This window comes from Gracilinanus agilis, chromosome 4 (genome assembly GCF_016433145.1).
Source record: "Gracilinanus agilis isolate LMUSP501 chromosome 4, AgileGrace, whole genome shotgun sequence".
Taxonomy (NCBI): Eukaryota; Metazoa; Chordata; class Mammalia; order Didelphimorphia; family Didelphidae; genus Gracilinanus; species Gracilinanus agilis.
In genome coordinates, this window is record NC_058133.1 from 386,563,574 (window position 1) to 386,588,213 (window position 24,640).

General features: G+C 37.0%; 1 protein-coding gene across 1 annotated transcript in view; it reads left to right on the top strand.

Annotated features, from left to right (window-relative positions):
- Positions 1 to 24,640, top strand: part of L3MBTL3 (L3MBTL histone methyl-lysine binding protein 3) — a 165,014-nt gene that overhangs the window by 94,360 nt on the left and 46,014 nt on the right. The window contains exons 15-17 of the mRNA XM_044675430.1: positions 1,285 to 1,395; positions 6,838 to 6,952; positions 11,108 to 11,210. Of these exons, the coding sequence (XP_044531365.1) occupies positions 1,285 to 1,395; positions 6,838 to 6,952; positions 11,108 to 11,210 (329 nt within the window). The remainder of the gene's footprint in view (positions 1 to 1,284; positions 1,396 to 6,837; positions 6,953 to 11,107; positions 11,211 to 24,640) is intronic.

Here is a 24,640-nt window from a genome sequence, read left to right on the forward strand (position 1 = left end):
TCTCTGATAAGTGGCATATAGAACAAAAACTGTTTAGAATTACAGTCTGGCATTTTAGAACCCTCAGGGAATTAATTGTTCTAGATAACTGAGTGTTCTGGTTAGGGTAGGTTAAGTTAGCCCATTAAGGACCAGAACATTTTTAAACAATGTACTAAACTACAAAAGATTTCTAAGAAACTAATCATTTATGTAGATAATTTATGTATTTGTGATATAGAGGCAGATAGATGGAGGTGTGGGGTAAGGCAGAGTTGAATGGATATTGATTGACTTGAGATATTTTGGAACTTACTTTTTTTTGGGGAAAATCTCCAGATACCATCTTTATTTTTAATTAGCCACATTTTGTTCATGAACGTAGAATGAAACATTTAGCTTGACTTCCTGAGGATGGTACTTTGACTGCTCTTTTTGCAAAACTAATTAGCAAATCACACATTAAAGCAGCCTTTCCCTAGTGGTTTTCTTGCTTTCCAGAAAAGTCCTTTTTTTTTTTTTTTTAAACTTTTGTTCCCAGTGTCATTTAACTTGTCAGCACCATTTAAAACATCTGTATTTACCTTATCATTAGCACACAGGATGGATCAGAATAAGCATCAGCTTACCATCCACTGCTCTTGCCTTGTCTGTACATGGAGTGTGGAGTGAGCAGTACAGATACTAGAGATTCTCTCCATGGAGTGTGCTCGCTGATGCTTTCAGGGGCTTAATAAGCGTGCCATAGGTGACTGCTTCTCCAGTTTTCCTTTTAGCCCCTGCATATATACAACAGCTCCCCTGAACGCTTTGGTCTGCAGTAGCTCTTAACTTTTTTGCAGAGAGATCGATTTATTAGTGGAATTTGGCTGCCATAATGAGATGGCCCTTTACCAAGAGAGCTGAAGTTCTTTATTCTGTAGGTCTTGCCTCTGGTAATGAGATGTTTTCTAGTGGCTGCTAATAGATTAATTTGGATACTAAAAGCACTAAAGAAATGAAAAGACAGTTTTCACAGAGGCCTAGTTTTTACATTTTTTTTGTTTTTTTGCCAAAATGTATTGTTCACAGTTAATTTGGAGTTCCTGTGGACTTTTCTACAAAATAGGCCTTTTATTTCCTGAATAGAATATAATTTTCCCCTATTCTGACTAATTTATCTGCACCCATCGTATAGCTAACTCACTTATGTTGTTTTGACTTAAAAAGGTTTTTTCTTTGTATTGGGTTTCTAGTGTAAAACATACTGTACTTTTCTAATTGCTTTTTATACATTTCACTAAAAATCATCTTCCATTATTTCAGAAGCCAGCACATGGATTCCAGAAAAAAATGAAATTTGAAATTGTAGATAAAAGAAATCCTGTGTTTATTAGAGTAGCAACTGTTGCAGATACTGATGAGCACAGAATAAAAGTAAGTTTTTCTTGGTATAAGTTTATGTTTTAGTAGCAAGCTCTTCTAAGTAGAACCATTAGCAAATGGTATATTACCTTTTGATGATACCATATATTTTAATTTTTCTTGCCATAGACACCTGAACATTAAGTCTAAAGAGTTCACCCTCTACTATTCCCTTCTCCTTTGGTTTGTATAATAAAACTTAAGATTTTTTTCTTAACATCTGGTTTGATAAGTATTGAGTAGTGGTGATGATGGAGGTGGGAAAAAATGGTTTTGTATTTTTTTTGAGTGATACTAAGTTCACAAAAATAAAATTAAAATAGCTGACATTTGTATATCATTTTAAGGTTTGCAAAACACTTTACATTTGGTGTATCGTGATTAAAATATTTGTTGTAGTCCTGTTTATAGTTCTCTAATAACTGTATTCTTTACATTATAAACTTAATATCATTCTGATAAATATAAAATCTTTTCTTTCCAGGAAATATCCCTTGAACCAAGATAGATGAAAATAAATGACTTTTTTTGTTTTAAAATGCTTTTAATAAAAAAAAACACGCAAACAAAAAAGCATAAAGAAGGCACATTTCTCAGAGAAATAAGGGTCATAGATTTATTCCTCTAATCTAACCTCTTCATTTTGTAGATGAGGATATTGATGTATCAGAGATCAAATGTCAATAATTTATCTCTTTCTGTGCTAGGCAACATGTTAGTCAGTGGGAATGCAAAGATAGACATTTTAAATCCCTCTGCTCTCTACCTGCTTAGATTGTATATATCTCTCTCTGGGCCTCAATTTCGTCATTTATAAGTTGACTGGGTTGGACTAAATGATGCACAAGTCTCTTTGTAGCTCTAAGATCCTGAGGAAAAAAATATACATTTTAGTGGGGGAATCATAACAGTTGATTTTCCTTGACTATGATCCACATTGATTGTATCCCACGGGAAGTTTTCTCCTAAGATTGTTAGCAAAAATAGCGGTCAGGACTTTGTGAATAAGGGTGCAGTTGTACTTACTGATCATTCCTCTGTCCCCTAGCTTTTTATATTTCACTTTGTTTGAGGAAAAGGAAATTGTTTGTTTTCCTTTTCCATGTTGTATACTTAGTATGATAGTTTCCTGACAAGCATTCCATTTTAGCATTAAGTATTACATAATGGGGAAAGCAATATCTTTTCATGTTGTTCATGCAGACCGCTTAATATTCTGAGTCTTGAGGTCAGTTAAAATAAGCTCTCCTGGGGGCAGCTGGGTACTCAGTGGATTGAGAGCCAGGCCTAGAGACAGGAGATCCTGGGTTCAAATCTGACCTCAGACACTTCCCAGCTGTGTGACCCTGGACAAGTCACTTATTACCCTTACCACTCTTCCGCCTTGGAGCCAATACACAGTATTGATTCTAAAATGGAAGGTAAGGGTTTAAAAAAAAAAAAAAAAGACCAGATAATGACCATAATAGGCCCCAGGCGTGGCTGGCTTTGGTGAAAGTTCACCATTCAGAAGACAAAGTAGAGCTGGCATGCCAAGTTGGAAGTGGAAGCTGGTGTGCAGGAGCGTGGCATGATAATACTATTAAAATAACTGTTTAAAAGATGAGTCTTTGTTTCATGGAGACGTTTGTGGTCATTAGAACTGAGCAGTTTTCCAAAAGCAGCAGAGCCCTTTCAGTTTTTAAAATTCTGGCTCCCACTCATGGTCTCTGTAAATAGCATCTCATCATCTGGACAATAGATGTTCTTTGCCCTGGTGGTTTCTGCCTTCTCCCGAGTCCACCTGCACCCCAGGTACTCTGCTCTCCAGTGACACAGGCTTTCTTGCTCCTCCTTGAACAAGATCCCATCCCCCAACTCCAGGGATTTTCATTGACTGTCCCTTATTCCTGAAATTCTCTCCTTCCTTGTCTCTGCCTTCTAGCATCCTTTAAGTCTCAGCTAACATCTTACCTTCTATAGGAAACATTCCCGAATCCTCCTTAATGTTAGTTCCTTCCCTACATTAATTATCTACAACTTATTCTTTATGGGATATGTGTAGTTGTTTGCATTTGCCTCCTCATTAGATTGTGAGCTCCTCAAGGGCAGAGATCGTCTTTGCCTTTCTTGTCTCTTCAGAGCTTACATGGTGCCCGACATGTAGTTAGGTGCTTAATCAATGTGCATGGACAGGCCCACTTTCTGCCTGCGGGCCAGTTCCGCCTCGCCGCTCCTACCACTTCCATTGGAACACGTCAAGCTAAGTTTATTATTTACTTTTACTTATTTTTCCCTCTGTTTCTCCTGCTTGGCCGTGCCTCAGTCTTTGGTTCTCTCAGCCCTTCTCTCCAGTCAGCTTCCTTGATTCTACTGTCCTGTCCCAGGCCTCGTTTGTTCAGTAATGTTCCGGCTTTCTCACAGCCCTTCCAAGCAGTGGTCATTTTCGTTGTTGGGTCAGCTTTATCAGTCTTATAGTGTGAAGTAGAGCCTCAGCATCGTTTTAATTTGCCAGCCAGGTCATTGAAAATCTGCCAGAGAGTAGAAGAGTAACAAGTGAAATGAGGCCATGTAAGACCTTTTCTGCAGAAAATTTGTGATGGTCTGGGTAGTTTCCAGATTGCTCTTCATGTTCACGCTCAGGATCATGGTTTTTAGGTATCCTGACACTCGCACAGAAACATGCATAACATCTCAATCCCATCTGTGATGGCCCAGATCATGAGGGACAAAGAGAGGGTAGCAGAGAGGCAGCAGGGCGTCACCCCAGGTTAGGGTAGAGATCATAAATGTGGGTTCTTTTGCATGTGCCTCTGCATCCCTTGGGAATGGGTTTGTGCTTGGTGTTGAACTCATAGAGCAGTTTGGAAACAATTTAATGACAGGTTGAGAAAGTTCTAGAAAAAATTGGGCCTAAAAGCAGTCAGAGTTTGATATGTAACCTCTGCACAAATACCAAAGTCATTGTTTGTAATGGTTTCAAATCATTTTGCAGAAACCAACCTATAAGCTTCCAACATGCATGTTTGCTGTCCCAGAGAACCATTTTTTGTTCTCTTTGCCAATTTGCTTTTTTTTTTTAAAACCCTTGTACTTCGGTGTATTGTCTCATAGGTGGAAGATTGGTAAGGGTGGGCAATGGGGGTCAAGTGACTTGCCCAGGGTCACACAGGCCAATTTGCTTTTTGATGTACAGTAATGTCTCAAAATTGTTTTGGTTTGAATTAAGTCATTATTTGAAACAGTTATTAATGTGATTGTTAACAATTTGTAATTTTTCATTTGAGAATAATGTTTTCAAATTCTTTAACCAATTATTCATTTGGAAATGACTTTTGAGCACTGTGCACAAGGGTCCTAGGAGTGGTAACACCCCCTAGAGCACCGAGAGTGTTCTCAATCTGACCCTCACAGCCATTATCTGGGGAAGCAACTCTTGTGGAGAGAGGGCCCACCAACCCCTCCAGAGGGACAGGTTCCCAGCTACAGGATCCCTGGAGAGAGGCAGGAGGCAAGATATTCCAGGCAAGTCTCCCCTGTAGGCCTGGGGGCTAGTAGTGCTTCTGGCCCAATGCCTTCAGCCTGATGTGGTGGAGGAGCAGCCTCACCACTGGGCTGCAGCCACTATTTGCAGCCTCAGTTAGTGAAGACTTAAGGAAACAAGTCCTTTTCAACATCAGAGACTAAGGTTTTGTCAGTAGGAAAGACACTAAAGAGGTATTGCCCTGTTTCACCGCTGCACCTAAGAATCAGGGGACCTTTCTATCTGCCTAACGTGAAGCCTTCTCTCTGGGGCTGTCTGGTCTAGATGTCTAGAATGCGAGCTCCGGAAGCATTTAGCGCATTGCTTTTGCTTATGATAAACACTTAATAAATGTTTTTGCATTAATTCATACATATATTCATTCATATTTGTATCAGGTGCTTCTGTATCTTGGATATTTTCTCATTGGATGTCTTTCCTTTTAAGCATTCACTTTTTTACTGCAATACCAGAACGACACAGGAGATAACAGCATCACACTCTCTTTTATTAATTTTTTTTTTATTTTGGACTTAATCATCAACAAACACAAAACATTTCATTATATAAAGAGGAACAAAAATATTATATATTACAAAAGTAATAGCTAATATTTATATAGCACTTACTATATGCAAGACACTATGTGAAGTGCTTCATGAAACTGTGGAGTTCTTTTACATTTTTTTTTAGTATTACATTTAACAAAGGAGAAATAAAATTGCCCAGTTTGCCAGTGTCTCTGAATTTTTGTTATCTTCAGTGTATTTAAAAAAATAAAATGCTCCTTCTCTTGTAACTTTGCCAACATTTCTTGCCCACTCTCCTCCATTCTTCAAAATAAGAGATTTCATTTTCTTTGTATTGGTATAATATCCAATCTTGACTTCTGAATCCATTTTCCTATGTATGCATTGAATATTTTTATAGGGAAATGCCTTTTTTGACTTCTGAATCCATTTTCCTATGTATACATTGAGTATTTTTATAGGGAAATGCCTTTTTTGTGTTCCAGATAGTTGAGTTGTAGAGGAATTTCTGAAACACAACCTTTTTTGAGTTAGAGCAGGGGTCGGCAACGTATGGCTCTTTCTGCAGGAACCATAAGGTCAATTTTTTTCAGGTGCTGTTACAGGAGCGCACTGTGAGCACTGAACGGCTCTCATGAAATTACATTTTAAAAAGTGTGGCGTTTATGGCTTTCATGGCCAAAAAGGTTGCTGACCCCTGAGTTAGAGACTACATATGTATTTTAACTATTTTGCTAAAGGATGAGTCATGTAATTCTTTCATTGTGGCTCCTGTTGGTGAAGGGAGAAAGAAAAGAAAGAAAAAGAAGTCAGACAAAGTCATCCTTAATAACTAAACCGATCAATGTAACAAAAATCCAGCAAAGGGGAAGAGCTTTCAACCAGCTGCTAAGCAGATTAGGTTTCACCACCACCCACAGTTAGCCCCTGACTTTACAGCTGGTGACCATGTAAACTATTAATCCATCATCATGTGGGATTCTTCCTTTTTGGAAGGAAGGTTTGGGTTAAGCCTCAATCTCCAATCAGTCATGCATGATTTTTAGATAAAATATCAAAAATAAAATGTTTGCATCAGTGGTTAATTATTATCCTACACGTAGACCTAATTTTTACTTAAATTCATTTGAAATACTTTTTTTTCAGTGAAAGCCAAATGAATAGCATAGTTGAGATTTAATTCAAAGTATTTTTTACTATAGTTGTACCAGTGTCGCTTTGCTTCAGATTTGACAGTGATTATGTTTTTATTATTTTGTTTGAGGCTACATAATAGAGGAAAATAATTTTAGATTCTTTTCAGTAGCATAACAAACAGCATCTACTTCACAAGTCAAAATATAATGAAAGTGGTGAAGATAGTAAATTTTTAATATTTTTTGTTCTATTAAATATATTATTAATTTTCTCTTATGTCTCTAGGTCCACTTTGATGGCTGGAGTAGTAGCTATGATTACTGGATTGAAGCAGATTCTCCTGACATCCATCCAGTGGGCTGGTGTGCAAAAACAGGACATCCTCTTCAGCCTCCTCTTAGTAAGAGAACTTGTAAAAATTATCATGACAGGAATAATAGTAACTAGCATTTTATGACACTTTGAAATTTAAAAGTATCTTAAATGTTATCTGATCTTTACAGTAACCCAGTGAGATAAGTGCCGTTATTGTGCTTATTTTACATGAGGAAAATGAGGACGGAAGATGTCAAGTGACTTTCCCAGGGTCTCACTGCTAGGAAATGTCTGGGGTTAGATTTGAACCTTGTACTTCCCATCTCTAGGCCTGACTCTTAATTCACTGAGCCACCTACATGCTCCCAAGATCTGTTGATTTTAATAACATTATTTCCCAAGTAATGGGAAATGCAGAGTATTTGTATTCTCTTATATTTTATAACTAGGAAAATAACTAATAATTGTTTAAATAATATAATATAAGGCTGCTAATAATAAAGAAAATGGTGTTAAGATATGCCTCCCCCTTCTGTCAGCTGAGGAGAAATTTTTTTAATTTAACTTTTTTTTTTATCAATTATATGAAATAAAAATTTTGACACTTAAAAAAATTAGTTCCAATTTCCCTTCTTCCTTTCCTGCCACTTCTTGAGAAGGCAGGTGACTTGATATAGATTATACATGTGCTATCATATAAATCATTTCTAAATTAGCCATGTTGCAAAAGAAAACACAGACTAAAAAAATAAAGTAAAAAACATTGCTTCAGTCTTCTATCAGTTCCTTCTCTGGAGGTAGTGTAAGGGGGAAAAAGGGGTTTGGGGGTTCAATATATTAAAAGGTGGTCGCCAGGGGAAATCTCCCCAATTTAGGAATAACCTCAAGTCAAAATTTACTTTATGGAAGTTTATTTACAATTGAGAAGAGAGAGAGGAAATAAGGAAATAAGAATCTAACACAGTAGGTAAATTACTAAGATCCTCTAATTAATCCAGGTAGATCTAATTAACCCTCTGCGGAGAGCGAGAGGGCCAGAGGCCTGGAGGTGAATGAAGCAATGCTTCATTCACAGAGTCTATTAAAAGAAGTTCCTTAAGAGAAGTTCAGGAAGATTCAGTCAGTCTTTAAACTCACCAAGGTTTTAGCATTCTAGCCAGCACTCCTCCACAGACCAGAAGAGCTCCTTCATCAGCCGCCCTCTTCACCAGCAGCCCCCTTCCAGCAGAAGACTTTCTCCTTTTAAAGGGGTCACTTATGCGTCACTTCCTGTACCTCCCTCCTACTTTGCGTGTCCAATCACAATAGACGCTTCTCATAGTACACCTAGGGGCCAGTCAGTTGATTCTGATTCGTCACCCACTCTAGGGTTACGAATCGGAGATGCTCCCACCTTTGGTGATTAAATCTAAAGATGGGCAGTGTAGACTTAATCTAATTATCATAGTAGATAGCATTTTATACTATAAATCTGAAGAGGACATTTCTAAGGGTGGAGGAAGGAGAAGCGGGACTTCAATGAGGCACTCAGTTCTGTAGCTTTTCAATCCTACATTGCTATTCTCTCTTTTTCTACCCATAAAGAAATGGATCCAGTACCTTTTACACTTCTATTTTTAGAAAGCTATCAATTATTCTCAATTTTAACTTTCTCTATTTTATACTTTTATTATGTTTCATTAATTGATTTAATGTATTGGCTGTCTTAACTTTCGTATAGCTTAGAATTATAATCATTATTTAGGAACAAATTTTTTCCTTCCTTTCCATTTTTAAGTCCATCCCTCTAGTTTAGTCCCTAATTGTCTCTTACCTTGACTGTTGTGATAATGTCCTAACTTCTCTTAGTTCTCAGTTTTGTCCTTCTCTATTAATCACACTACCTCTATACTCTTCCTTCTGCTTATGACCAGCCACATCATTCTCTGTTCAAAAATTTCAGTGACCCTTCAAGGCTTTTTTTTCCCCTTTAAATTTTAAAAAATTTAACAAAAACATTTATCCTCTCTCCCTTTCACCTCTCTGTCCCTTTTGAATAAAAAGAGGTGAAAACCTTCATAACAAAAGCACATGATCAAGTAAAGCAAATTCCTCACTTAGCCATGTTCAAATTTTTTTTGGTCTCGTTCTTGAATCCATCATTTTTCTTTATTTTTTTTTAACTCTTCTTTGCTTGTTTAGTAAAATGCAGAGTCCTTAGCATGGTAGTTAAGTTTCATGCTATCCACAACCCAACTTTTCTGTCTTATTTCACACTTCTTTTTACATAACTTGCATTTCAGCCACACAGAGCTACTCCCCATTCCCAGATTTTCTTTTGCCTTCTTTCCTCTGTCCATTTCTATCACCTCTCCCTAGAACAGAGCACTCCTCCAGCTTCCCTTATGGAAATATCTTCCTTTAAGGGCCAACTCAGGCGGCTCCTCCTCCTCAGATCCTTCAAGGTCTCACCACTCTCCCTTTGGCACTGTTCAGCTGCTTTGTATTGTTTACATTCCTTATGTTTCTGCTGTATATGTGATATATGTGTGTCTCTGAAATAAAGATGTGTCCATGTATATGTACATGTATGTCAAATGTGTGTTTCACGTGTAGAAGATCATAAGCTCCTTGAGGACCAGGTTCATGTCAATTTTTATATTCTGATCACCTAACACATGTTTAAGACTTCTGTTAGGTACTTAATGTTTCTTGATTGGAGTCAGAAAAGTTATATAATGTACACAATTTCTTCAGGAGAGTGTATTGAGTATGACCTTACTGATAAATAGGTTTAATGTAAGCTTTTTATATTAAAGGGATTTGAAAAGCTTTAATAAAACGTTATTCAGCTAGTGCACAGATAAACATAACAGCAATTTTATCAGCTGTGAAAGAGATTCAGTGGTTCTTTGCAAGATGTATGGGATTTATTCTTTTTTTTTTGCTTTTTAAAGAAAGGTTTAAATTGAAGTTTGGAGCAGGGACTTGTCAGGAATCAGAGCTCTGCTTGTGAATCTGGTGTAGGATAAGGAAAATGTAGTTTTTTTGTTTTGTTTTGATATAGGCTACTTTTTATTAAGAAACCTATACCAATGCAATTGTTTTTAACTTCTGCAAACCAGAATTGTAGAAAATTTCCTGGACACTGAGGGGTTAAGCAACTTGCTCAGGGTCACAGAGCAAGAATGTATTCAAAGTAGAACTTGAACTCATTCCTTCCCTTTATTGAAATTCTGTAATACTCTGGGATTAGAGTGTGATTATAACTGGAAATTTTCAAAGCAGTTAAATTCTGGATTGGACTTAGCATTAATAGTTCCTAAGAATGCTTTCTAAATAAATTCATTTAATTTACTTTGTAAGCAGATAGAAAAAAAGATAAGAGAAATGGCTAGAGAGCTTGCTTCTGAATCAAGATCTGGGTTTAAATACTGCGTCTGTACACATCGGACCTGTGACTCTGGACCAGAGAATTTTTCAGGGTCCTGGGCAGCTCTCTAAGACTGTGTCACAAAGGAGGCGCTTGTCTGCCTCAGTATAAAGAGGTTCCAATGCCAGGGAAATCATTGGTCAAGTACTTCTCTTCTTCCCTGCCTTTTCCTATCCTTCAGAAGAAAAATGCCTTACGAGAAGATGATTTGCTGCAGGCAAATATAGGCGTGATGGGCTACAAGTAGCTTGGGAGGAAGGGAGAGACAGAGACATGCAGAGAAAGAGACCTATCTACTAAATCCAGGCAGATTGCAATATTGTTTTGGTGCAAAAGCATAGAAACCATTTAATACAAATTCATCTGAACTTTGTGGTTATCTGGATGAAGACTAGGTTGAAATGAAGGCCGCCTTCTGTCTTCTGTTTTGACCCCACATGTGGCCAGATTTATAGGCTTTGACTCCTCTTAGAATATAAGATTGATCCTTGTTCTTGGGGACTATTTCTGCTTTTTCTTTGCATCTCAGGTTAAGCAGAGTACTTGGCACATCATCATAAATGCTTGTTCATTAGTTTATTGATGATAATCTTTTTGAAGAGAGTTTTAATAGGAATGCTAAAATAAGATTACTTTAGGAATCTTTGAGTTGTATAAAAGAACATATTTCAGAGCATCTGAACATTTTCAGTGTTCTTTATAAATTTAAAGTGAAATATTTCACCTGAAGACAGATTTCAGGCCATGTTTTCTACTCTGATCTCTGTTCTCACCCCATTGAACTCCGTGACCTGTTGAATAACTTATTACCTTTCTTTGCTTCTGTAGGTCCTTTGGAGTTGGTGGAAGCTTCCGAGCAAGGAGGATGCCCAACTGCTGGATGCAAAGGAATTGGCCATATAAAGAGAGCTAGACACCCAGGCTCCCATAGGTAGATATGCTCAGTGTTCCTTGTCTTACATTGTCTTTGTAAAGGAGTGTTTCCTTTAGGTGCAGAAGGGAATTTATCTGTGTTAAAAGAAGTGATGACCACATTTTATAATCAGATCTATAATAAATGTGGTTGTCATAGTGAGCATGTAAAATTGAAGGGTAGCTGTTGAGTTGAGGGGGGAAAATACATTCACAATAAGTCAACTCATGAAGAATAAATTCAATTTGGCTATTTGGATTTTTATTGAAAATATGCCTTCTTTGAAGGTGTTTTGATTAGAAAACAGTCATTTAGGTCTTTGACCACCTGAAGTGATAGGGTGGATATTGGTAAGAAATTTTCACATGTAAAACCCCAAATAACTTGAATATTTCAGAATGAGAATTGAAATTTCTGTGAGCCAGCAAGAACTACAAATCAACTAATCATTGAAAATATTCAGAAAAATATATTTGAATTTATTTTTCTCTCTAGTATTACACATAGAAGTGAAATTTAATTTGCATAATTAAACTTATGACATTAGACATTATAAAGTGTAAAATATTAGCAATGTGCAAAAAATATTTTTAATTTAACTGGCAGTTTTAAGGGGAAAAGTTAGTCATGTTTTAAGTTTTTAGTCTTAAAAGCCCTAACTTAATTCATTCCTATTAAACTTAGCAGGAAATATCCTATTTCATTAATTAGTTTGCCCCATGCAAAGAACTTTCTGAATGATCCTGAGACAAAAATTGAGCTTCTGTCTTCATTTGATATATACAGATTAGAGAATCCAGGTCATTCTGAAAATTTTTAAGATCATACAACCTTCTTCCTTATGAATTAACAGATGGTGCAAAATTGGTGTAATTATCCTCATCAAGCTTTGGGCTGTTTCATTCTGTCTTCCCTTCAAAGTTGATTTAAGAAGGGAAGCCTTTTTATATCTGCATATTTTTAGAAAAATTACATGCAGTGTTGCTGGCACATAATAAGCATTTAATGCTTGTTTACTGACTATGATAAGAAAGGAAAAGCCTGAAATTAGTTAGTATTCAAATTTACAATTGAAAGTTTTAAAATCCTTTTAATTGGTCAATTGGTAACAGATAAACCTTGAGGTCATCAGACAGCCATCACTTTGTGGAAAATTATGTATTTGACTGTTCTTCCCTCTCTGAGCAAATTCTAATGAGAGTAAGATTTAAGTATTACCCATCACCATGCTCAGCCTTTCCTTCATTGTAATAGTATCTCCCCTCCTTCCACCTGTGCCTCTTTATGTAATATAATTTACCCCATTTTACTTCTCTCTTCCCATTTCTATTAGTACAATCCTTTTGTACCACTGATGTGGTACCAGTTATAATCATAATATGAATAAATGAGTGCTGAAGTCATCAGTCTCAAACCATATAATATTCTGCAAGTTGTTTAGGTTCTGTACAGTAAATGTAGCAAAATGTCAACTTTAGGGAAATATAGGGGGCACATTGACTTCATTAATCATGTGGAACTAGTAATGTGATTTTGAAATTGGATGGAATGCTGTGTATACATTTATACATCCAATAATTTATTTCATAGAATGAGATAAAAAGAACTAGGATTCATAGTTTAATTTAGAAAGGAATTAGTTGAATTCTTCTCTCTATAAGATTGTCATACATAATGGTCTCTCTAAAAACTGCTTTGCTTCAGAGGAAGAATTATTGTTTGGGAAGTTGAATTCTATATTTATTGTTACTTCACCAGATTTGGATCCCCTTGAGTGATAGGGAAGAAATCTCTGGAGTTAGAGGCTATCCTGACCCTTCTGAGGTCCTATTGTAGTAGTCTTGGCTATATTGCCATATTTTTTAAAGTTCTTCATGGAGGCTAGATATTCATTTTTGGAAAGAACATTCTTTTAATGTTATTAGTAGATTTTTATAATGATTGTTGGGCTATGAATGGCATTTGCTGCATTTTTGGCTTTTTTGAAAAATACTGTTATATAGGAAGTTGAATAGAAACAATATTTGTTGGAGTTAGAATGCATGAATGAAATGGGCATTACAATGACATGTCTGCATAAATGAGTGAAGAAATTCCTCAGTAAGAATAAAATCAACTGTTTTGAAAACCTGAGCAAAGATTTGTCTTTGAATGGGTTTTCGTGGCACACTAGTGAAAATTAGGTAACGATAGAAACCTCTGATTGCACTGAAGGATCAGGTTGGAAATTAGACTTGTTTCATCAGAACTTCCTTTTACTTGCAAAATCTACCTTAAAAATAACGTTTATGTTGTTGGTTCTGCTTCTCATCAGTCCATCCATTTCTGAAGTCTTTATACTCCAGTCTTCTGTTTATTTCTTTTCTTTTCTTTTAAATTAGCAGTTGATTTTGTTTGTTTTAGAAATTTTTTTTCCATGGTTCCATGATTCATGTTCTTACTCTACCCCCCCAAACCTCCTCCCCCTGCCCATAGCTGATGCGCATTTCTACTCATTTCTTCATGTGTCATTGATCAAGACCTATTTCCATATTATTGGTAGTTGTACTAGGGTGGTCGTTTAGAGTTTACTTCCGAAATCATGTCCACCTCAACCCATGTGTTTAAGCAGCTGTTTTTCTTCTGTGTTTCCACTCCTGTAGTTCTTCCTCTGAATGTGGGTAGCGTTCTTTTCCATAAATCCCTCAGAATTGTCCTTTGACATTGTCATTGCATTGCTGTTAGTACAGAAGTACATTACATTCTATTTTCATCCTATACAGTTTGTCACTGTTCCCTTTAAGTAAACTTCTTTTAGTTACCCTGTTGATAATAACAATTTTTAATATTTACCAATATCTTCTTTTCTTCTAGGGATACAAATCAATTAAACTTTTTGGGTCCCTTAAAGAAAAAAAAATTTTTTTCCCCTGATCTCTTAATTACCTTGTGGTAATTCTCTTAAGTTCTGTCTGTTTAAGTCCCGTTTTTTCTTTATGAATGATTGGAAGTCTTCAGTTTTATTGAATAAACATACTTTCCCCTACGAAAATAGTCAATTTTGCTGGATAGTTGATTCTTTTTTTGTAGACCCAGTTCTCTTGTTTTCCAGAATATTGTATTTCATGCCTTCCTGGTCCTTCAATGTAGATGCAGCCAGATCCTTTGTTATCCTACTGTGGCTCCCTTTTATCTGAATGACTTCTTCTGAGCACTTTGTAATATTTTTTCCTTGGTCTGTAGTTTTTAATTTAGCTATAATATTCCTGGAATTTGTCAGTTGTGGATTAAATGTAGGAGGTGATCTGTGGATTCTTTCAACTTCCACTTTTCCCTCTTGTTCGAGAATATCAGGGCAGTTTTCTTGGATAATTTCCTGTAGGATGATGTCCAAACTTTCTTTTGTCATGATGTTCTGGTAGACCAATAATTCTTAAATTGTCTCTTAGAGATCTGTTCTCCAAATCTTTGGTTGTATCAATGAGGTTTTCATATTCTCCTCAAATTTTTCATTTTTTAAAATTTTGTTTTATATATTCTTGCTGCCTTGTGAAGTCATTTGCTTCTAGTTGTTGAGTCCTATTTTTTAAAGACTGAATGTCATCCCTGGCTTTTTGATCATACTCCTTCTGGTCTGATTTTCTTTGTGGATTATCTTTTGACTTCTTTGCTTAGTTTTCAAGCTGGTCAGTTTTGGCTTTTAAGACTTTATTTTCTTGTTTTAGCTTATGTATTTCCTTTTTCAAATTGTCTTCAGCCTCTCTTGATTGTTTTTTGAGTTCCTCAAGTTCTTGAGTTAATTGAATTTTGAGATCTTCCAAAGCCTTTGTCCAATTCGCTGGAGCTTCCTTATCTTCTTTTAGTTCATTTCCTGTTTTTTTGCTTCTTGGAAAGAAGCTGTCAATTGTAATTTCTTTTCTCTTTTTCTGTTGTTTACTCATATTTTTTCCTTTTCTGTTCTGCTAGTTTAAGCAGATAGATTTAATGAGCTTTGATGACAAATATTGCCCCAGCTGGCAATGGAGGTTTGTAGTTATGTTCTCTGCAGTCTATTGGAGAGGGGTGTTCGAGTTTCCCTGCCCTCTGATGACTTCTTGTCTGTCCAGTTGATGGGATTAAGCCTGCATTGGATTAGTCTGTATTGCTTAATGTGTCCTGAGGCTAAAACCTTTGTAAGAGGGGAAAAAAAAAACAACTACATGGGGTGGGGTATGGGGACAGGATGAAATGTTTTCCCTGAGCTGTCTAGCAGTGGGGTCAGTCCCCCTGCTCTGTCCTGCTGTTAGACCTGGTTTTCTTTCCTCTAAGAGCTCTGTTCTCTATCTAGGTGTGGTATAACAAGTAGATCTGAAGTTTTGCTCTATCTAAGCTGCCATCTCCAGAGAGTTTTTGCTGTTTATCTGACTTTCTCCTCTAACCACCTCCCTAGTGCCTGTGTTCAACACCCTGAGTCCAGCACCAGCAAGGCTGTCTCTTCAGCCTCGTGTACCCGCCCGGAGATTTCAGGGGCTGTTGGAGTCTCAGCACAGCCTGTGGGGGAGGGGTCCTGGGATTCCCCTTTTATGCCCTCAGACCCAACAGTTCAAGAATTCAAGCCTTTTTCTTGATGTACTTCTTGAGGTGGCCAGCAGTAGGATCCCCCTGTTCTGTCCTGTTGTTAGATTTGGTTCCCTTTCTTCTTGAAGCTCTTTGTTTTCTATCTTGGTGTGGAATGGGTGAGGAGGTCTTAAGATTTGCTCCATCTAAGCTCCATCTTCCCAGAATTCCAGTCTTCTATTTTTATCACTATTCTGAAACTTCTCCCCTGAATGTCATCATGATCTCTTAAATGCTGACTCCAAAGTTTTTCCCTGTCCTAATGCTCCTTGATCTCTTTTGCAACATTTGTTGTTGTAGTTCTATCAGTCACTTTTTCCTTCTTAAAACTCAGACCTCCTTTGTCATTCCCTCTGAGGTTAGCTTCCCTCTGTGTACTTCCTTATGTACCTGTTGTCTCTTCTGTTAGAAAGTGACCTAACTTCCTTAGGTCAGAGGCTATTTTTGCTTTTATTTGTATTCCTAGGGCTTAGCACAGGTAGTAAGTACTGAGTATAACACAGTAAGCATTTAATTGTTTTTTGCTGTTTTTCGGCTGACTGTCCATATTAATTTTTTACTTCTCCAATAGTTCCTCAATCTTCTTTGCTGTTTCTTCTTCCTTTTTCAATTGCCTGAATTAAAATAATTTCCAAAGGCTCCCTTCCTTTTTTCCTCTGGCTTAACTTTCTGGTGTCTTCTCTTTGGAGATCACATGACTTTATCTATCACTTGTATCCAAATAACCCTCAAACAAAAATCTACATTTTGTTATCTTTCACCTGAGGGCTAATTATTTTTGTGTTCCAGGTAAAAACTTCCACTCCCTCAAACAAGACGCTCCCTTTTCCAGCTCTGGGCATTTTCCCTAGCTATTCCCCATGCCTGGAATGCTCTCCCTCTTCATGCCTACCTCTTGGCTTCTTTCAAGCCTCGGCTAAAGTCCTACCTTCTATAGGAAGGCATTCTTAATCTCCACCAATGCTAATGCTTTCCCTCTATTGATTATTTCCAATTTATTCTGTATATACCTTATTTGTACATAGTTATGTACCTCTTGTCTCTCTCATTACACTGGGAACTTCTTAAGGAAGGAAACTGTTTTTTGCTTTGCTGCATATGCAGAGCTTAGCACAATGCTTGGGAAATAATAGAAACTTCATAAATGTTGATAGACTTGCATGTCCTACTCCCACTTCAAACTTTTCAAGTCTAAAACTGAACCTTTAAACTGTAAGAGTTAAAATGGGTTAGACAAATATAAGAGTTAAAAAGGTTGTTGTGGTTGCCATCTATAAAAATTAACTCTTAAATCATGATGTTGTTAGTAGCTTTAATAACTTTATTACAGCAAGGTAGAGTTAGTAAAAAAAAGGGAAATGTAGGAAGGAGGTAGAAAATATTGCCTGGCTAAATACCCTAAGTAACTGATCCTATTGGGAAGGCTTCTAATTTATCCCCATTGCAGATGATGTTTGCTGATGGTTTTAACATATATTGTTTATTATTTTTAGGAAAAGCCCTTCTATTCCTATACTTTCTAGTGTTTTCAGTAGGAATGGGTGTTGTATTCTGTCAAAAGCTTTTTCATCATTTATTGAGATAATCATGTGGTTTTTGTTGATTTGCTTGTTGATATGGTCAATTATATGGATGTACTAATAAAGGAGCCAGTCCTGTATGTTTGATAGAAGGGAGAGGAAATCTGTATGTGTCTCTCTTCCAGCTCTCCCCTGGAGCTGAATACACATTGGGAGACTTTAAGGAGGTGTCACCCCAAAACTGGGTGACCTGTATGGTTGTGCCTCCCCACAGGAGTTGGGGGCAAGGCTTCCCCATAAGATGAGGTATGTGGTACCCCAATCCGATTTTGAATAAGGACAGGGTTCACACAAACTCCCCCCCAATCAGTTAATTTCACAGCAGGTGGTCTGGCTTCAAGATGGAGGTAGCCAGACCAAGCTGTGGTTTCCCTCTCCTTAATTGTCTCTTAGGCACTCTAGAACACTATCTGACTGATGAATGACTTTTATTATTCACAATTCAATGATTGGGAAAAGGGGTGAAAAGCAGAGGGATTTTGGGATGCCCTCTTCTCTATTTCTATGGAGTCCATCCCACTCTTAAGCTTTTTCCCCCTGCCCCTTCTCCTTCTGTTTCTATTTCTATCCTTTTCTGTTTCTATCCTTTTCTATAATTGTAAGTTTTGACTGAAAGGGGGTCTCTCAGCAAGGTTGGGTAATGGGAGAAGGAGATGAAGTGATCACTCCCAAAATGGAGTCCATAAACTTAGCTGACTCAATGCTTGAAATCTTGATGGGTGAGATGTGATAAAATGGCTTTGACCAGGGAATCAGGGTTTCAATTTCCAAAGAAAGATCCTCAGGAAGTCCTCAGATCTGGATCTGAGCTGGGTTGTCCTCTCTCTTTCCCAGTCCTCGGCCCAAAGACCTCCTTTCTCTCCTCTTCCTCCAAGCAAATCCCAGAATTCTCTCTGGTCTCAAATGTCAACAACTGTCAGCAGTTGCCTTCTCTCTGGCTCCTTTTGTCCCATCCCCCCTTGCACAAATCCCATCCTTACATGGTTGAAAACCAAAACTCTTATAACAGATATTCAGTCAAGAAAAACTCCCAAATTGGTTCTTTCCACAATGAAAATGTTATTATTATACTATACCTTGAATCATTTGTCTCTGTCAAAAGGTAGATATTAAACTTCTTCTGGAACTGTTATTGCTTATTTTATTAATTGTTTTTTTAAAATTGTTTAATTTTTTTAATTTCTAAATTTAGAAACACAATAAAACTAGTTTTTCCATATATGTAGAGCAGGAAAGATATGCATGAAAATATAAATCTCTTATTATGTAGAGCTTGATTTTCTATTAAGTATATAATAAATTCATATGGAACTTTCAAAGCTACTCTACTTGTCTGTAATTCTTTCTGGTCTTTTTTTTTTCTGAGTGTATGAACTGTTTCCTCAATCCCTCCTATATCTTCTTTCATTCACTCTTTCCTCCTCCCACAAAATCCCCCCCCAAAATAAGGAACTTTCCCAACCTGTCTTAGTTCCATTGAATTCCTTTTTTAATTAGTTCTTATTTTCTTTGAATGTAATTTATTTGCTGCATATTTGTTTCCTTGTTGTCCTGCTCAGTTGACTATGAGGTCCTTGAGGGCAGAAATTGTTTTTTGTCCCTTTTCATATTCCAAATGCTATCACCTAGCATATTGCCTGCCACATAGTATTTACTTAATAAATGCTTACTGACTTTTGACATATTTTCCAAGATTATATTATTTGAATAGGTAGGTAGTACATATAATATGAAGTAAAATTTATATATTTTTAACATTCATTCATTTTTAAAAGTTTGAGTTTTAAATTCTCTTTCTCCCTCCCTCCTATCCCTCCTCCACTCAGTGGGAAAATAAGAAATGTTATATCAATTATACATGTGAAATAATGCAAAATATATTTTCTTATTAGCCAAAAAAGTAAGAAAATTATAGGTGGTGACAAAACTTGTTTCAAACTGCATTCAAACTTCCATCAGTTCTTTCTCTGAAGGTAGATAGTATTTTTCATCATAAATCCTTTGGAATTGTCTTGAATTTTTGTAATGCTGATAATAACCTAGTCATTGGTTAACCATTTAACAATATTGTCATTACTGTGCATAATATTCTCCTAGTTCTGCTTACTTCACTTTGCATCACTTCAGGTAAGTCTCACTAGATTTTTCTGAAACCATTCTGTAAGAGGAGGAGAGGTTCTGAGGAGGATATCCCAGCTTGGATCCAGTCCCAAAGGCTTCCTGAGGCTCTTTCTTTGGACATTAAAACCCTGATTCCCTGGTCAGAGGCATCCCATCGCTTCTCACCCAGCAAGATTTCAATCATCGTGTCAGCTAAGTGTTTAGATTTCATTTGGGAGCGATCTCTTAAGCTCCTTCCCCCATTATCCAACCTTGCTGAGAAACCCTTTCTGGTTTGACTTGCAATTATAGAAAAGGATAGAAATAGGAAATAGAAAAAGAAACTGAAGGAGAAAAAGCAAGGGGAGATGCTTAGGAGTGGGAATCCCAAAGGTTCCCACTCGAGTGACAGACCTCATAGAAATAGAGAAAAGGGCACCCCCAAATCCCTCTGCCTTTCACCTCTTTCCCTAATCCCTATATTGATATTAATAAAAGACATTCATTAGTCAGATAGCGTTCCAAATTCCTGAAAGACAAGGGGGAGGGAAATCACAGTTTGGTCTGGCTGCCTCCATCTTGAAGCCAGACCACCCGCTGTGAAGTTGACTGACCTTGGAGGAGGCTTGCGGGGGAACCCTGCCCTCATTCAGAATCAGACTGGGGTCCCCCATATCTCATCTTATAGGGAAGCCTTGCCCCCCACTCCTATGGGGCAGCACGACCATCCAGGTCACCCAGTTTCAGGGTGACACCCCATTGAAGTCTTTCAGGAGTGTATATTCAGCAGGAGGGGAGAGCTAGAAGAGAGTCTCACCTCATAGACTCTCTCTCTCTCTCTCTCCCCCCCCCCATCTATCATAACATTGGTTACTTGGCTCTCTTTTATTATTATACTTGTCATTTCTTATAGCACAATAATCTTCCATCACAATCATATATCAAAATTTATTTAGCTATTGTTATAATTATTGGAGGTCTCTTGATCTATTTGAGATGGCAAATTGATGTATAGAGAGAAATAAGATGACCCTTCTCCCTTATAACAGTTGCCCAGGCAGGATCCTTCAGGTCTAAGAGGTTTATCCCTTCAGGACCCACCTGGGGTTAATTGATATGTTGATTTGGGCTCTTTAGCTGGGATAAGGCCTTGTATTCTGACTGTGATTTCTCCCTTCCCAAAACAAGCTTTGAAACTGCTTTAGGAAGGTACTTTAAACTTTATATTAAACAAGAAGGATATGGGTAAAGGACTGTGGTATAGGAGACCCAATTCTAATTGTTACTAATGAAATCTCAACTGCTAGCAGATGAAGAATCAATGTAGCTTCCCTCTGTTTCAGCCTGGCCAGGACTAAACCAGAGTAGGTAAACTGCTGGGATATCTTTGACTTCTTCTTCAGTGGATCTTCAGCCTTACAGTTGAGTTATGTCCACCCTTTTCCACCCTCTTCTTCATCTCCTGCCCACTTCCCGGATCCCTCCCGGGCCCTGGGAAACCTAGATATCTAGATGATGAAACTCCTAATATCTAGGGGCAAGTAGACACCAAGGTGGGGGTCAGGTACAGGTTGAACGGTATCTCAAGTACAGGAAGAGTTTGCAGAGAGATGTTTGCACCCTCTCACTCCAAGACCAGGATCCACCGATCTCCAGCCTCAGCACAGGTCAAAGACCCAGAACTTTTGCTCAGGGTTCTCAACTGCCCTCCTCCTGCCTTTCGCATGACTTCCCTGGGAACATTCCATCCAACTGACTTATTTGTCAATCAAAGGTGAACTTCAAGCTCCCAGAGATTCAATATAACACTATTCACCAGTTATTGAACATCTTCTCATTTATCATTTCTTTAACACAAAAAAAACTGCTATACATACTTTTATTCATATAGCTCCTTTTTCTTTTTCTTTGATCTCTTTGAGCTATAGACCTGTTACTGGTATTGCAGCATGTAAAGGCTTTGTTCCAAATTGCTCTCTAGAATGGTTTGATCAGTTCATTAGTGTCTCAATTTTCCCACATCATCTCCAACAATTTTCATTTTCCTTTTCTGTCATCTTAGCCAATCTAAGAGTGAATATATAATACCTCAGAGCTGTTTTTATTTGCATTTCTTTATTCAGTAGTGATTTAGAGCATTTTTCCTATGACTAGTAGATAGTTTTGATTTCTTTTGAAAACTACCTGTTCTTGTCCTTCCTATATCCTTTCTACATACCAATGAGGGAATGGCTTGTTTCTTCATAAATTTGACTCAGTCTTCTACATATTTGAGAAATGAGACCTTTATCAGAGAAGTATGCTGTACATTTGTTTCCCTATTTTCTTGTTTTCTTTCTGATCTTGGCTGCATTATTTCTATTTGTGTGGTCTGAAAAGAATACATTTAATATTTCTACTTTTTTGCATTTAATTTTAAGGTTTCTATGTCCTAATACATGGTCATTGAAGGTGTCATGTACATCTGAGAAAATGAATATTCCTTTCTATTTCTATTCAGTTTTCTTTAGAAATATGTGATGTCTAACTTTTCTAAAATTCCATTCATTTAATTAATTTTTTTCTTTTTTAATTTATTGTTATGTTTATCTAGGACTGAGAGGGGAAATTTGAAGTCCCCTACTAGGATAATTTTATTATGTTTCCTCCTGTAACTCATTTAAATTTTCCTTTAAGAATTTGGATTCTATGTGATTTGGCACATATATCTTTATTATTGATATTATTTCATTGTCTGCGGTACCATTTAGCAAAATGTTTACCAGCTCATCAATTTTAATAAGATCTCTTATTGCATTTGCTTTGAGAAAATCATTGCTATCCTTCTCTTTCTTTTTATTTTACCGCAACTTAAGCATAATAGATTCTACTCTAACCACTTATTTTTACTCTGTGTTTGTTATAAGTGTGTTTCTTGTAAATAGCAAATTTTTGGATTACGGTTTCTAATCTATTCTGCTGTCTTTTTCATTTTTATGAGTGAGTTCATCCCATTCACATTCGTATTTGTGATTACTAACAGTGTATTTCCCTCCATCCTTTTTCCTTCTGTTTATCCTTCTCTTTCTTTTTACCCTTTCCCTCCTGAAAAGTCTGTTTTGTTTCTGACCACTGCTTCCCTCAGTCTGCCCTCCATTTTCACACACACACACACACACACACACACACACACACACACACACCCTTTCTCTTATAATTTTTCCCTCCTATTCCCCTGTTGGGTAAGATAGATTTCTATACCCAACTGAATGTTTGTTATTCTCTCTTTGACCCAATTCCATTGAGAGTTAGTATAAGCATTATCCACCAGATCCCTTCCCCATTTTCTCCTCTACTATGAAATCTCTTTCTAGAATATTTTTTAAGTGAGATCATTTCCCCCATTCTTCCTCTCTCTACCCCCTTCTCCCAGTGCATTCTTCTTTCTCAGGCTTTCATTTTTTTGAGATCACATCAGCATAGTCGGCTAGTTCACACCATGCCCTCTGTCTATATGTGCTCCTTTTGATTGCCTTAAAAATGAGAAAGTTCTTTGGAATTACAAGTATCATTAACCAATATGAGAATGTAAATAGTTTAATCTTATTGTATCCCCTGGGATTTCTCCTTCACATTTACCTTTTGTTCTGGGTGTAGCTGTGGACCAGCTAGTAAAGTATGGAGGACCCTCCTCCTTCACAGCCACCCCTATTACTGAGAGACTAAAATGGTATCCTCTTGGGAAATGGTGGATCCAGGAAGGACGTGCCACCGTAGAGGGGTTGAAGGAACAGTATCCCCTCAAGGAGAAGTGAGTGATACCCCGATTTGATGGTGGTGCCAGTCAGGATACACAGAAGCTTCCCCCCTCTCCCAGCAGGGGGTCAGGCTCAAAGTGGAGATCAGCCTGCCCAGTACGTCGCTCCCTCCCACTCGAGTCTCTCTCCAGTAGAAACCAAACGCAGATCTGATTCTCAAGGTACTTGGGTGTTTAATCAGGAACAGCAAGGCAATAGGGATGAAGGTAGGGTATCTGGTCTTTTCATCAGAAAAACTTGAAAGTTCTCTTTTCATTAAATATCAATGTTTTCTTTTGAAGGATTTTGCTCGGTTTTACTGGGTGGGTTTATTTTTGGTTGTAATCCTACCTCCTTTGCCTTCTGTAATACTGTACTCTAAGCTCTCTACTGCTTTAATGTGGAAGCTTTTAAAGTTTGTGTTCTCCTGACTGAAGCTCCAAAGTACTTAATTGTTTCTTCCTGACTACTTACAATATATATATATATATATATATATATATATATATATATATTTTGATCTAGGAGTTCTGGAATTTGGGTATAATATTCCTGAGTTATCCTTTTGGAATTCCTTTTAAGAGGGAATTGATGGATTTTTTCAAATTTACATTTTACTCTTTAGTTCCAGGGCAGTTTTCCTGTATAATTTCTTGAAAGACAGTATTTTCTTTGATCATATATTTCAGGTAGTGGGATAATATTTAAATGATCTCTCATCAATCTATTTTCTAGGTCAGTTGGTTTTTCTATGAGATATTTCAACTTTTTTCATTCTTTGTTTTCTTGTTTCTTAATGTCTCATCAAGACATTAACTTCTACTTCCCAAATTCTGATTTTTAAGGAATTTTCAATAAGCTTTTGTGTCTTTTTCCATTTGGTTAATTTTTAAGAAGGAATTCTTCTTTTCAGTAAATTTTTGTGCATCTTGTCCTCTGTTTTTTTAAGATGTTATTTTATTTATTTTTATTTTATGTTGTATATTTATTTTTTGTGTTTCTTTTTCAAAACTTTTTACTTTTTTGATAATTTTCTTCCATTAAACTCATGTCTTTCCTCAAATTTTTCCAAATGTTTTATTTGATTTTTTAAATCCTTTTTGAGCTCTTCTGGGAATGCTTGTTGGACTAGCCCAGTGAATAGAGGGTTAGACCTGGAGTCAGAAAGATTCATGTTTCTGAGTTCAAATATGGCCTCAGACACTTACTAATTGTGTGATCCTGGGCAAGTCACTCAACCCCCTTTGTCCTAGTGTCATCATCTATAAAATGAGCTGGAAAAGGAAATGGCAGACCACTCTACTGCTTTGCCCAAATGGGATCATAAAGAGTAGGACACAACTGAAACCACCGAACAAACAGAAATACTTGTTGGGCTTCTGTTTAATTCACATTTTTTTTCCTTTGAGGATTTCCT